Consider the following 14,255-nt stretch of genomic DNA (forward strand, 5'->3'; position numbering starts at 1 on the left):
CACAGGGCTACTAAAGGGTTAATAGTGCCACATTGTGATAAACTGTAAAAATTACAAATTTGACCTCTTAGCAAAAGGAAAAAACACCAACATTCAAAAATGCATGATAAAAAGGTGTCATAGCTCTTCAATCAAAAAATGTGGTTATAATGGAAGTCAATGGGGAAAAAACAGCCACTAACAATAAATGAGGGAGAAAAAAATTAAAACTGATGCTACACAAAAACTAAAAATGTTTCAAAGCCAATGTTTTTACCAATCTTTGGCATGCCCAAGACTGTGAAAAAGGTAAACAAAAATCCAGTTTACAATCACTTTTTATATTGAAAATCAGTCATTTTGTGTGTGTTTTTTCCCCAAATCAGTGACACACCTTATAAACTTGGCAATTAAAGGGTTAAAATCATGGAATTTTTGTGAAGATTTGGTAGTTTTGATCAGTACTGAGGTTGATTAACAGATTTATGAAAAAAAATTTGGAAAAAATATTCATCTGATAAATTTTTACAGCCGTTGAATTTAGTGGATGTTTTCATCCACTAACAACACGAAAGGGTAGTAAATTTGGCCACGGTATATCGTTGAGTTTTTAAAAAATTTCAAAGCATTTTCTTAAAATATATGTAAATATAAGATTTGTCACCAAAAATCATTCAATTTGATAAAACAGAGAAAAAGTTGTGGCCAAATTAAGAGTAAAAAAAACCCTCTAGTGGATGAAAACATCCCCAACAACACATGAGGGTTAAGGAACAAGAGGCTGCCACAGCAGCTGCTGTAGCCGAGGTGCGAGCCTTGCCTGGCGGTCAGGAGGAAGAGCCCGGCCAGAATCGAGCTGGGGCAGTCTGGTGGTGTAAGCGCTCTCGCTGTGCGCCTATGGACACCGAAAGAGAGTCATATTGCTGTGGTGAATTTCAGCGATGCCATTTTCTTCTTAAAGAAATAGCTGAATCTGCTGAAGAAATGGCACCGCCAGTATGTGTAACACAGCACCCCAGCTTTGATTCACACATGGATAGGGGAGTCCTGGAAACCTATTTCAGGATTCCGAAGGTGAATTGGAAATGCCAGCCAAAGCCCACAGGGAGAAATGGAGGCATGAGTATAAAGTGAGTATTTTGTTTTTCACATCCTTCAGCTGAGCTATGATTGTATTTACACCTATGTTAGCCTATTGTATGTGAAAATAGCTTGCATTGCTAACATTGTGCTTACTGTTTTTTAGACAATATCGACTTACAGCCTAACGTCATTTCGTGGAATGGGTTTTGCAAGGTGGAAAACTAGGGAAAGGCTATCTGCTTGTTTGGCCTGCCTATATTGTTCAGGACATCAGACGTAGATAATCAGATCCTCACAGGCAATATAGCGGTTATAAAGAAACGGCTGAAGCTCTGGATGAGTTATGAGTGTGAATTGTTTGTTTTTTAATAAAAAGTTAAAACTCCTGGTACTTGTGGTTCGTGTTATAGTCCTTATTGTTGTTACATTACAGTATTTGCCTAGAGAAACAGTGACTGCAATTTGAGGAAAGCATTTCTTGCATTTTCTTTTTAAAGTTTAAGTCTAAATCTTACATACATGATATTGGCTTTATTTTTAACCCAAATGAATTCCAACAAGGGAAATAATCCAGGTAGATGGTGTACAGTAAGTAATGACAGCTATGCATTATATATTTCCTTATAGGGAAACAGGCTGATGTAATGACCAATATACGGTAACCCAAACTTGAAATGTGACCTCTACATTTTAGCCATCCTAGTGAGTAGTGAACACACACACTACAAGTTTTGAACATGAACACATCAGGAGCAATAGACAGCTATCAAAAAAAAAAAAAAAAAAAAAAAAGCAATAGACAGCTATCACCCAGTGCCCAGGGAGCAATTTGGGGCAGGTGCCTTGCTCACTGGCACCTCAGTCGCAACCTGCTAAGACTTGAACCGGCAACTCTCGTGTTACAAGGCTGACTCTCAAGCCATTAGACTACCCATTCATAATGTGGGGGGGCAACCAAAATAAATTATACCAAGACCTGGTAACACAAAATTAATAAATTTGTAGGAAATTCATAAATTCATATTTAATTCAGAAGTTGACAATAATTATTTGTTTTGTTGGTATGTGTGTACATTTGGAATATAATAAATAATCTGTTAAACCATGTGTTTTTAAAATGTGTCTTTTTGTTGGACTTTTTTGTGTCTGTTCTTTAAGTAAATGTTCTCAAATGTCCCGTGTGGGTGGACGGTGGTGGTGAAGTGCATGGAACATAAACATTAAGACACTGAGCCACTCACAGTCAGTTTAGCATTCAACTGCTCTCATTTACATGCCACTTGCTGGAAGTCTTATAACCCACAGAGCACAGTCTCTGTGTAGTACTTCCTCTGTTTGTGGGCTAGACAGTTTTCTCTCAACTGCTGCCTGTTCTTAATCTTAATAAACATTGTCTTTATTTTCAGCAAAAACATGTTTAAAATGTGGATCAAGTAGGATGTAATGGCAGAATATGTACAGTGCTAAATCACACCTCAGTGTTATATAACGATAACACACGAATAGGTTTTTTACAAATAATATTGTAACTTTTTATAGTAGTTCAATGCGAAACTTGTTACAACGTATGTAGCCCATCATGTGTGTGACTCATCATTTCAAAATATGTGTTCAGTGCGTCATGTAAACTTATGTGCATCGTGCGTGATGTCAAAAAACAAGCCTGCGGCAGACACTTTGAAGGGGCTTATGATAAAAGAGATGCTTGCTTTTGCCAGATACTTGCTTAATCTCATGTGTAATTGGAGTTTAGTGTTAAGTTGCAAGTATTTTGTGAATGTGAGTGTCTCTTTTATCATAAACCTTTTCGAAAGTGCTGCAGTGTGTGTGCCATCTTCCCCCAAGATGCAATAATCATTGCAATGCATTGTGGGGTTGAATGAGTGCACTCTATAATGTCCACTATGATTTCAGAAACCACTAAAAATTGACGTTTTGTCAAATAGTGTACAATTTAAGAGTATAGGCAGTATTTCGGACATGGGGCCAGGGTCTTTGATATGATCCCTTATTTTGTACATTTGATAAAAAATGGAAAAATGTCTAAATTAATACATATAATTGCACCTATACAAGGAATCAGACATGTCTGTATTAAATATGTGTTTGTACAGTGGACAGCACAGGTGATTAAAAGGCCTTCAAAATTAATTTTGTAATATGTGCCAATATATTATGTAATAACAGTTTAGTGAAAAACTGAAGGGCAGGCCCCCATTCTCTTATGGCAGGAACTAATTCAGACCACCCTAGAGGTGGTCAAAAGCATAAACGATACAGGGAGGTGTATAAACTTGTAATGGTTTGGTAGAAGAAAGACATTTAAGAAATTGTATTGATCAATTATGTAAATGAGGCCATCATATTAGATCTTGTAATTTGGACTTTAAAGAAATGTTTTGAGTAAAATCTCAGTGCTACAACTATTCTTGTAATGTTATAACTTTAAACTGCAATGTTCAGACTTTAATCTTGTAATATTATGACTTTGTTCTTGTAAAGGCCAACTATGAGAGCATTCATGTTGCATAATGTTACGGCAATTCTTCCGTAAAAATCTATTTATTTCTGCAGAGGCTAAAACCCTGTCATAATGCGCAGTAAAGCAGGTCAATTTTGCTTTCAAATTGCTTGTAACTGTTGCTCTGTTCATGAGAAGGAGTTGTAAATGGGAGGATCTCAAAAATAGCACATTCAAGTTCAGCAGAGAGGAAGTGGACTTGTGTTCACTACTAACCACATAGTTTACTCGTACATTCGAAACCTCCAACTGATCATTTCAATGGGTAAGTCTTTTAACTATTTCAAAGGAGTTCTATCTTTTTGACATCTTGAAATAATTCTGCTACTGGCTGGTTTTTGATTGGGTTCTGTTAAGAATTTGGGCTTTGATCTTTGAGATCTAGGGAGGAACTGTAACTATGCACATCCCATCAAACAAATTAAAAACGGAAGGACCTCAGGGTTTGCATCCTCTTTTAGGGGATTTTAGCAGATGTTTATTTTAAGATGATGATGTCGAAGGCACTAAATGAAACCAAAGAATGAAGGTATCATCACAGCAGGATAATGTCAACATTGGTGGGATTGACTGAATATTTAAATGTATTTAAATGACTTTTTTCTTGTTGGTTTAAGTGTTATATATTATACCCATTCTTTGGGTATACGTTGAAAAGGATATATTTAATGATCAAAGTTGGACAAATATAAAATTATTTAAGCTTTTTATATGAGTTATAAATTTCAGTGTTAAAGGAACACATATGCTTATTTTCCAGCTCCCCTACAGTTAAACGTTTTTTTTTTTTATTGTTTTGGAATTCGTTTTTGGACTTTGCTCCATAACATGGCTGCAGGAGGTGCAATGTTATTAAGGTGTGTCCGAAAATAGTCCCCTGCTATTGAAAATTAGCAAGGGGACTATTTTCAGGCACTGCATAACATCATTGTGCCTGCTGCAGCCATGTTACGGCAGCAAAGTCCTTGATTATAGCCATATCTGCCTAGAAAATCACAACTTTTAATTTTTCGTCTGTCTTAGTACACACCGTAAGTACAGAAGAGTCAAGTTTTAAATAGGAAAAATATAAAAACTCTTTGGTTATTTTTTAGCGCAATGCTAATGGTCTAATCAGATTCAATGGATTATACTAAGATATGCTAAAAGGTGTTCCGCCATACCCGGAGATCAGCTGAATGGATTTCAAAACGGTAAAAATCTAATGTTTAACTCTACGGGAGCTGGAAAATAAGCATTTTTTCAAAAAAAGTGTGCCTGTAATGTGGTGAATCTGAACTAAATTTTGTTTGCTCATGATCGTATCATAAATGTTGTGTTGTTTGGCCTGTATTACATACTTAATAAGGAAGTGAGAAAATACTTAATTCACTCTTAAAGGTAGGGAATACCTAATTTCTCAACACATCAGGAAGCTGACCATATTTGGAAACAGATTAGTGTTTGTTTTAAGCAGCAGCGATAGTAATGCGTGACATATTAAACAATACAGATTAATGACAGATCAAAGTTTTACACAAGATATTTAAAATTATACATAAAAAATGTATTTGTCTTTTAGAACTATGTCTTTAATTTTATAAATAGACATAGGTTTTTGCTTGTAGACATTATGCAGTCATATTTCTACAACATAGTTGCAAGTTTCTTAGACTTGCCAAGTTTTAGACTATATTATGTAACTTCATGTTAAAGGATGTGGAAATACCCTGTCTCTTTTCTACACTAAACTTGAGTCCTGATAACAGGCTTCACTTTGGCCAATCAGTTTGTCTGTACAGCAACCAAAAGGAAGTGACATTCTGACTTAGACAAAGAGTGCACCAATGTGAGCCAGGAGAGGAAATGACTCGCACTGTGCATGAGGCTGAGATCACAGGCCGTCTCTGCTCATCCACACTGCAGTGCCTAAACTGCCTTTTTTAACTTCCGACTATATGCTCAAGTATCACTCAAAGAACATGGTGACAAATACTAGCATGTACGAATGGCTCTTTCTGTGATTAAAAAACAATCATTCGGTTATTCACAACAATCCCGTTCAAAGATGTGCATAAAACACCAAATTAACAGGTAAGTGTCTGAATTTCTCTATATAGCTACCGTTGCCTTTCTGTTGGAACTAGAATTTGGATGTCAAGAACTACACTTGAGAAAAGTTTCATGGTAATGATTATTGTTGTTAACTGTTTTACTAAACATCGTGATTGAGAATTCATCTTGTAAAGATATTGAAGTGTATAAAGTATATTTAAATAACACAAATGTCTGATTCATTGATAAAGCCCATGCTGAAACCCTTATATTTAGAAGATTGTGAAAACAAGCATTTTCTTATATAAAAGATAACTGTTAATAAGACCGGAAACATAAAAAAAAAAAAACAAGCAGTTCAAAAACGTTACAAAAGTGAGTTCGAAGGAATGTCCCTTCAGAACGCAAGGCCACTTCCACCCCCTTAGAAAAGTGTTTACATGATGTCTTCAAATAGGATAACTTGCATTTGTACAGAGTGTGAAACTTACATGTCACGTCCTGTTTTACTTAAAAAAGATCTTAAAGTTGGGCTTACATTTGTAGGTCTTAGCGGAAATAAAACATAGGAAAGACTTAGCAGAAGGAATAAATTATTGTGGGCAACTGAGACTGAAAATAGCATTTTATAATATATTTTTAAACCAAACCAGTGTGCAATACTATAGTTCGAAAAATCTAATTTGTAGTAACTGAATAACACTGTTAAAAAATTCTGTAGAAATTCATAGCAACTTAGCTGCCAGTAACTAACTGTAGATTTTACATTTATGTTATTTAATGGCAACAGTTTGTTTAAAGTTAAATAAACATGAAACATCTTTATCTTCTACAGTAAGTTACTGGCAACCAGCTGCATAATTACAGCTAATTTTTTACAGTGTACTTTAAAGGGTAAACTACTTTATCCAGAACAAATGGATAAATCTATTGTAAATGTAAACTTTACTTTAAACTTTAAAATTGTTTTACAATTAAAAGTTTAAATAAGTAAATAAAGGTTAGTAAAAACTGTATATAATGTCATGGGATAAACATACTGTACAGCGGATGATCGCCATCGGAACAGGGAAAGTGTGCAAAATTGTTGTGGAACTGACAGGTGGAAATTATGGATAAAGAGACATAGAGCTGTCATGTTGCGATCTGTGGTTAATCCTTGTGTGGACCAGTGGATGATGGTTTAAGTGACACACTTTTTATGGTCTTGTTTTACTTTTAACAGGGGGCTTCTACATTGAATAAAAATTAGCTTAAAATGCTGTCATAACTGCATTTCATTTCATCTTAGTGAATTACATATATGAACTAACTTTGCTTAACTACTGCAATGATTTCCAATCATTATTTCAGGGACAGTTCAACCATGAATGTAAATTTTGTCTTCATTTACTCACATTCGGATTTATAAACTCACATGGTATTTTTACACTGTGAAACACAAAAGCAGATGCTGAGAAAATGTTTGTTACTGACAGCCTCAGTCACAATTTACTCTAATTGGAGCAGTATCATACTTTTTTTAATTTCGGCTTGGTTTTTGATAAATTGTCTCATTTATCAGAGACGATACTGTTGATTTAAAAAAGCTTTAGTTTCCAACATCTTCAATCACAACCGATTGGCTAAAAAAATCACAACCGATTGGCTAAAAAGTTTAAAGTATTTCATAAAATATTTTACGAAGCATTTGTGGTTTAGAATAGTGAGTATGTGATACACCATGGGCTAACTTCTCTAATATAGTAATGTTTCCCCGTGTGATCACATGATGGGTATATTATTATATTCGCCTACAGTACATGTTGTATGTTGCCCACTGACTTTGTGGGTGGAAACACTCTTCAAATGTCATAACAAATAAGTATTGTGTGGAAACTTTGACATATCATTGACGTATGATATATTACTGCTGTTTCAGAAACCATAATATTTGCTTTCTATTGCACACTAAGCTGTATGTATTACTGGAGAAAAACTTTCTAGAATTCTTAGCATGTTTTATAGACCCTCTAAAATAACTTTATATTCAGGATATATGAACAATAATTTAGATATACCCCTGAGTGCAAGATCAGTATTAATACATCAGTGTTAAGTATGTTGATAATTATCATTATATATTTTGTTATTTTTATATAGTTGTACATAAATGAAACAATTGTGTGTGTAAAATTGCATCAAAAACAATGAGTACTTCTTACTTTCCATTAATGCTTAGGTACAAAAGGAGTAATCTTTTATTAAAGTAACTTTTACTTACAGTAAGTGCATCCTTAATGTATTTACTGTACTTCTTCCACCACTGTATTTACTTACATCTTTGGTTTAGTTTCGATTAAGGGTACTTGATACTAAAAAGTTCAGGAAACAAGGATTAAGTCACAAAAGTTGACTTTTGAATTATTAAGAGTTTTCAAATTACAGCAGCTGGCTGGATTATTTGCTGTGTACTTATAAAGGAGCTCCTGACACATCATACTGTTTAAAGTTGTGCCTTATTCTGTTGTATTTCAAACAGCAGGATAAGGAAATTATTTGAATGACCCACCCTACATTAACTCTCTTCCATGGAGCTTGACCACCCTTGTGCATGATTTTATTTCTAATTATAATTTGTTGGAGATCTGAGATTAATACAACAAGCTAAAAACAACCAATGTGTTTGTTTTCAATAGCAAGGCATTGCAGGCTCAATAAAAAAATGCTGTGGTACAACAAGTTGAAGATGACATTTTAAACTAAAAAACTTCTACTTAACTCCTAAATATAGTATTGTGTGTGCTTCAAGCACACACATGAACCATAATTCTTTGGTTGCATATTAGGCACAATTCCATACAGAAATCTTATATAAAAAAAAACATATTTTTTATACTGTATGTTTTACACACACGTGTAAAAGTACATTACTGTTACGCTTCACTTTTAAATCACAGTTGTCCCATGGGATGCTAATCTTCTCCACTGAAGTTTAGATGGAGTTTCCCCATTTACTGTATATTTGTTGACTGCCACTAACTAGACATTAAGTATCGTGTTTAGGACAGGGAATAGCAAACTCTGCTGAAAACTTGTGACCCGCAGTGTGCTATGCAGCCCAGGACGACCAGAGGAAACATTGAGTTTCCTGTCCTTGCTTTTTCCTGGCCAGATTGAAGGTTTTTGAAGTAGATTTGGGGAAATTTGCCTTACACTGTGGTGGACTAGAATATTTCTCAAAGACTTAGTGATCTCCAATTCTTTTGTGTGAGTACAGTATGTTCAGGGAGAGTACAACAGTGGATGACATCAAAATGTGATAGCCGAAGGTAAGCTCTCAATGTGGAGTCATGTGGGAAAGACGGAAAGATTCTGAGATTGTGCTACATTCTTGCATGCAATTCTGAGTTTTTAAAGTAGTTTGTTGTATTTGCGTATATGTATGGCATTATGAAATGCTGTAAATAACACTACTGTTATGATTCTGTTGCTTATAATCCTTTAGATTTTAATGTGCTGTGTGGAAATTGTAAATGTGTAGCGGGAATGTTGTTTCCTGTCATTGTTAGTGCTCTTTGAGTAAAATTATTTAAAATTTTATTTTTACATTTTTTATTTTACATTTTAACCTTTTTATTTTTTTGGGCTGTCTTATCTTTGTGTTTTGACAGAGTTTGCTTACTGTCTAACTGGTTACTATTACTACTATTCAAGAAACAAGTGTACTTTAAATGTGTTAATGTGTAATTGAGGATTCAATACTGGTTAAAAATACAGCATTTTATGTCAAGTACTATAGTACACTGTAAAAAACATATTGTGAAATTCACAGTAATTAACTGGCAGCAATTGACAAGTAACTTACTTTAGAAAAAGCACAGTAAGTTACTTGTCAATTGCTGCCAGTTAACTACTGTGTTTTTTTTCTATAGTAAGTTACTTGTCAATTGCTGCCAGTTAAATACTGTGATTTTGCCGTACTGTAAGTTACTTGTCAATTGCTGCCAGTTAACTACTGTGATTTTTCCGTACAGTAAGTTACTTGTCAATTGCTGCCAGTTAACTACTGTGATTTTTCCGTACAGTAAGTTACTTGTCAATTGCTGCCAGTTAACTACTGTGATTTTTCAGTACAGTAAGTTACTTGTCAATTGCTGCCAGTTAACTACTGTGATTTTTCCGTACAGTAAGTTACTTGTCAATGGCTGCCAGTTAAATACTGTGATTTCTTTTCCACAGTAAGTTACTTGTCAATGGCTGCCAGTTAACTACTGTGATTTCTTTTCTACAGTAAATTACTATTGTCAATGGCTGCCAGGTAACTACTGTGATTTTTTTCCACAGTAATTTACTGGCAGTCATTGACAAGTAACTAAGCAGAGATTATATGTTTTTAATATATAGTTCATTGTGGTTTTCCCTACAGCATTTGATTGGTTAGTTATTTTCTGTAAACATTCATCAATGTTAAAATAAAGTTGTAACGGCCAGCCTTAAAGGTTGAGTTACAATTATTTAAAAACTCAAGACTGTCAAAAGGTGGAAATACAAAAAACAAATCTAAAACAATATAAAAGTCCAAGCGTGTTAAAAGTCCATATGTGCAAAGTTTCCACTGTGTATATAAAATCCAAGAAAGTAATATCCAAAGTCCATAAAACGTAACTGGACAGGTAAGCCCAAATACACAAACTCCACAACCCAGCAACCGCTTGTTTTAGCTATAGCGTCAGCTAACCATGTGCTCCTGCTCCTTCCTTTTATACAAAGTTCCATGTCATGTGACCCCTCACATGACAGGCAGACGAAGCAAAATAAAAGACATACACACATAAAATAGCAAAAGGATAAAATGGCTAAGAAAACACGTAAAACTAATTTAAACTCAAATATACAAGTCACAATATAATGAGTGGTAAAACATGTATCTTGTGTGATCATGTCACAACGTTAATTATCTAATTTAAATATGCTAAATTACAAAACAATACAATAAGTTTTCTGATTTGAGGGAAAATGCTACTATTTCACAGATATGTACTAAATTAAAAAAAAATTTTTTACAGTCAAATACATTCAATAAATGCATGCTAACATTTGTAAAATAACATTTTAATCTGGATGAAAAAGTATGAATTCCCAAGAAATGTATCTTAAAACATCTTAAACTTTTGTTACAATCTAAAAATATCTAAATATAATTCAGTACAATCTGTAAATAAAACAAAATCATTAATTAAAAATCAAAAGTACACTTCAAGTAAACTGTTAAAGTTTCCTCCAATTTTTATTAAACACAATATTACTGTGAAGTATAATAACTGAAATGCAAAACAAATTTATGTCTACAATATTTTCACTCCAAAATAAATAGTTCTAGTCCACAACACAACCATTAATTCTAAAAATGATTCTAAATTCAGAATCCTAATTTTACAGTGTATAAGTAACATTAAAATATGCCCAAAAAGGTCAGTGAAACCATACCACAACAGACAATGTTAAGAAATTGAAAAGCTGTTTTCATTTAAATTGCTAGTAATCTACTGGATCCTACAGTATGAATAAACATATTTATTTTAAACATATTTAGCCACTGGTAAAACTCTAATGGGACTGCTCTCCATTCAGATGGCTTATGTGTTTTCATGTCTCACCAGCATATGGCCAAGATGATTTCAGTGTAATACTGTTTAAAGTATCTATTAGCCTACCATGTGTATTTTCTCTAAAATTAAATATTTTAGCAGCAAAAGAAGTCACAGAAGAAGAAGCTAAGCAGGTTAACCCACAAACGAAGAAGAAACAGCAACAATTGTTGTGTATAATTTGAGAAGACGAGTAATGATGGAAGTAAATAAACATCGACTTTTGATGCAATTTGAGTTAAATCACTCCTCAACTTGGCTCATTTTTGTTTTCACCGTCACAAACGGAAATACCTATGACACAGTTTTTTTTACCTGACGGGAGGGGTTCTGGTGGACCAATCTGACGCGCTGTAGATAGACGCGCGTCAGTAGATCTGATGCGCTGTTAAAAATTTTGTGAGGTGCGCGTCAGGCTACGCAGAGCTATGCACAGGCTACGGACCTATGCACGACTATAAATCGCCCTTTAAACTGACATACTGGGTGCATCCCAATTCAGGGGCTGTGGCCTTCCAAGGCCGTATCTGAAGGCAAATGACATCACCGGGCTGTGACGAAGGCTGTCACAATTCGAAGGCTCATTCATATAAAAGCCTCACTGTGGCCTTTTCCCCACTGATTCCGAGTTAGGGCTGTAACGCTATAGCTTGTCCCATTATAAAGACCTGCCTGATTATGCATCAAAAATCATAATCATTCAAAATAAAACAAAATCATTCAAAATCATTCAAAATATTCTTTATTATCATGAAAATACCTGAAACTATTTGAAGAACAGCAATATAAATATTCTTGTAGACATTTCCTGGAGCAGCGTTTGCAATTCTAGCCTACTTCTTCTGTGGCACAAAGTTAGTTTCTGCATGAGAGCGCCCCCTGGCTTTTGGATGTGGCGGCATTTCACTGTAATTCATGCAAATTAATTAATTGAGAAAACGCGCATTTGCACGATAAATCGTTACAGCCCTACCGAGGATCCATAGATGTATCCTTCACAGCCTTGGCTATCCCAAAATTCAATATGAAGTCTGGGTATTTTGAAATAAACATTCAAAACTGTAGTTAAATAAAATTGTATATTTTGCTAATTAAAGGTCCTTGTGTCTGTTTTACTATTATAAATGATGTTTTAGTGATGTAAATTAATATTATTGCTGCAATGTTGTGTGTTGCATTTTGCTTTTGTATATTTCTAAGGTTGGTGAATTTTACATACTGTTGGATATAGTTTAATCTGCATCAATGTGTTATATTTTCTAAAGTTTACAAAGAACAATTCCCGCACACTATCTGCTTGCTGAAAAAATGTATTTAATGAAAGTTGCGTTGCAACGTTTCGATCAACTGATCTTCATCAGGCAACTGATGAAGATCATGTTGCTCTTCATGTTGCCTGATGAAGATCAGTTGATCGAAACGTTGCAACGCAACTTTCATTAAATACATTTTTTCAGCAAGCAGATAGTGTGCGGGAATTGTTCTTTGTATATTTTGAGACTTTTTGTCGTCTTATCCTACGCACCCATCTATTGACTTCAGGTGTGCGACGCTAATTTGTTTGAATATTTTCTAAAGTAAAATAAAAAAATCTGCCACCATATTTATTTTTAAAAGTCTGATAGGTCTCAGCTTTTGTGTCCCAGTGACAAGCGTAGTGGGCGGGAAAAGCAAGTGATGCCCCCGTAGGCTAGACCGTCTCATTTCATTTCACTCCGTGGCGTTTAGAGGCTGCTGCCTTCAAATATTGAGCCTTGCCTTCAAAGTCCGCAGCCTTAAAAGGATCCAGACCCTGAATTGGGATGCACCCTTAGTTTGTTCAAACTAAACCAGTGCTCACACAGCAGTCATTGGCCAGTTTACTGAATGACAGTCATATTAACCAATTATACTCAAAGCAACATGACGAGTCAGCCGATACAATTTGGTAACACTTTTTTTTCGATAGTCCACTTTAGACATTTTACTAATTATAAGTAACTTTGCAACTATTTATCCTACCAATCTTTACCGTATAAGTAGACTGTCTGCTTAATATCTATTCACACTTTATTGTGATGATATTGTGATAAGTATCTTTGCAGGTGCATGTCAACTTATTCCACTAACCCTAACCTCTTCCCTAACCCTAACAGTCAGCTAATACTCTAAGGACAGTTAGACAGTTAGTTGAGATATAGTTGCAAATTAGTGAAAGTTGGTTCACATAGTTGAAAACTTATTTATAGTTGTATAAGTATTAAGTGTAACCTACAATTTATTTCAGTGTGGTAGCATATTTAATGGAATGTTGTGTGTACCATATTGTAGACAAAACAATAATCATAGTGACTTTCTCCTTTAAAGAAATAGAAAATAAATCTAATTTGTCATTACTAGCATAATACTCAAATATAATATAATAAATATACTTTAAAAAGGAATTCCCAACAAAGATTATTGAAGAAATAATTTTCTTCAGTTTATTTTGAGTATCCTGAATAAGATTAGACATCAGCATGTTGCTAACAAAAATTGTTGTTGACTGGACTTAAATACATTTACTGTAAAATGTGCTGTAACACATCATGAAGTTTGATTTCTCAGAGTTTTTAAAAATAAAACTCAATCGGGTTTAAATGTCAGGAGTTCCTGTCGGGATGAAAGTAACACTTGTTACTCCTCTCCTACTGCCAATACTGTTGCATTATGTTGAAAATCTATATTTTTTTATTTGATTTAATTTTATTGTGTTCAAACTGTTAAAAATGTTTTTTTTCAACAATTCAAGTTTGTACTGTCAGGTTGCTTTAGAAACATTTGATGAAACCAAAATTTAACCGAAAATACATATAAACAAGATCATAGTCATGTTTATTTACTAAAAACAAGTGTAACACAAAAATCTATCTTGTTCTGTTCTGCTTTTGAGCCACCTATGTGTTACTTTCAACACTGCTGACAGAGTCTAAGGCCATTTTGTTTCCAAAATTTCACCTGGAATTCATAGTCCACACTTGAGTTACTGA

The 14,255-nt window shown here is 34.3% G+C and overlaps 1 protein-coding gene across 4 annotated transcripts in view; it reads left to right on the forward strand.

Moving 5' to 3' along the window:
* The first annotated feature begins 3,770 nt into the window (after positions 1 to 3,770).
* sh3bp2 (SH3-domain binding protein 2) overlaps positions 3,771 to 14,255 on the forward strand; it is a 33,225-nt gene continuing 22,740 nt past the window's right edge. For 2 of the 4 annotated variants that reach the window (XM_065290203.1, XM_065290205.1), the window contains exon 1: positions 5,412 to 5,656. In XM_065290203.1, coding sequence (XP_065146275.1) covers positions 5,571 to 5,656 — 86 coding nt within the window. In that variant the 5' untranslated portion in view covers positions 5,412 to 5,570. Of the gene's footprint in view, positions 3,849 to 5,411; positions 5,657 to 8,773; positions 8,929 to 14,255 lie in introns of those variants that run through there. The other 2 variants (XM_065290207.1, XM_065290206.2) reach the window with 2 other exon arrangements.

This window comes from Paramisgurnus dabryanus, chromosome 10 (assembly GCF_030506205.2).
Source record: "Paramisgurnus dabryanus chromosome 10, PD_genome_1.1, whole genome shotgun sequence".
NCBI lineage: Eukaryota > Metazoa > Chordata > Actinopteri > Cypriniformes > Cobitidae > Paramisgurnus > Paramisgurnus dabryanus.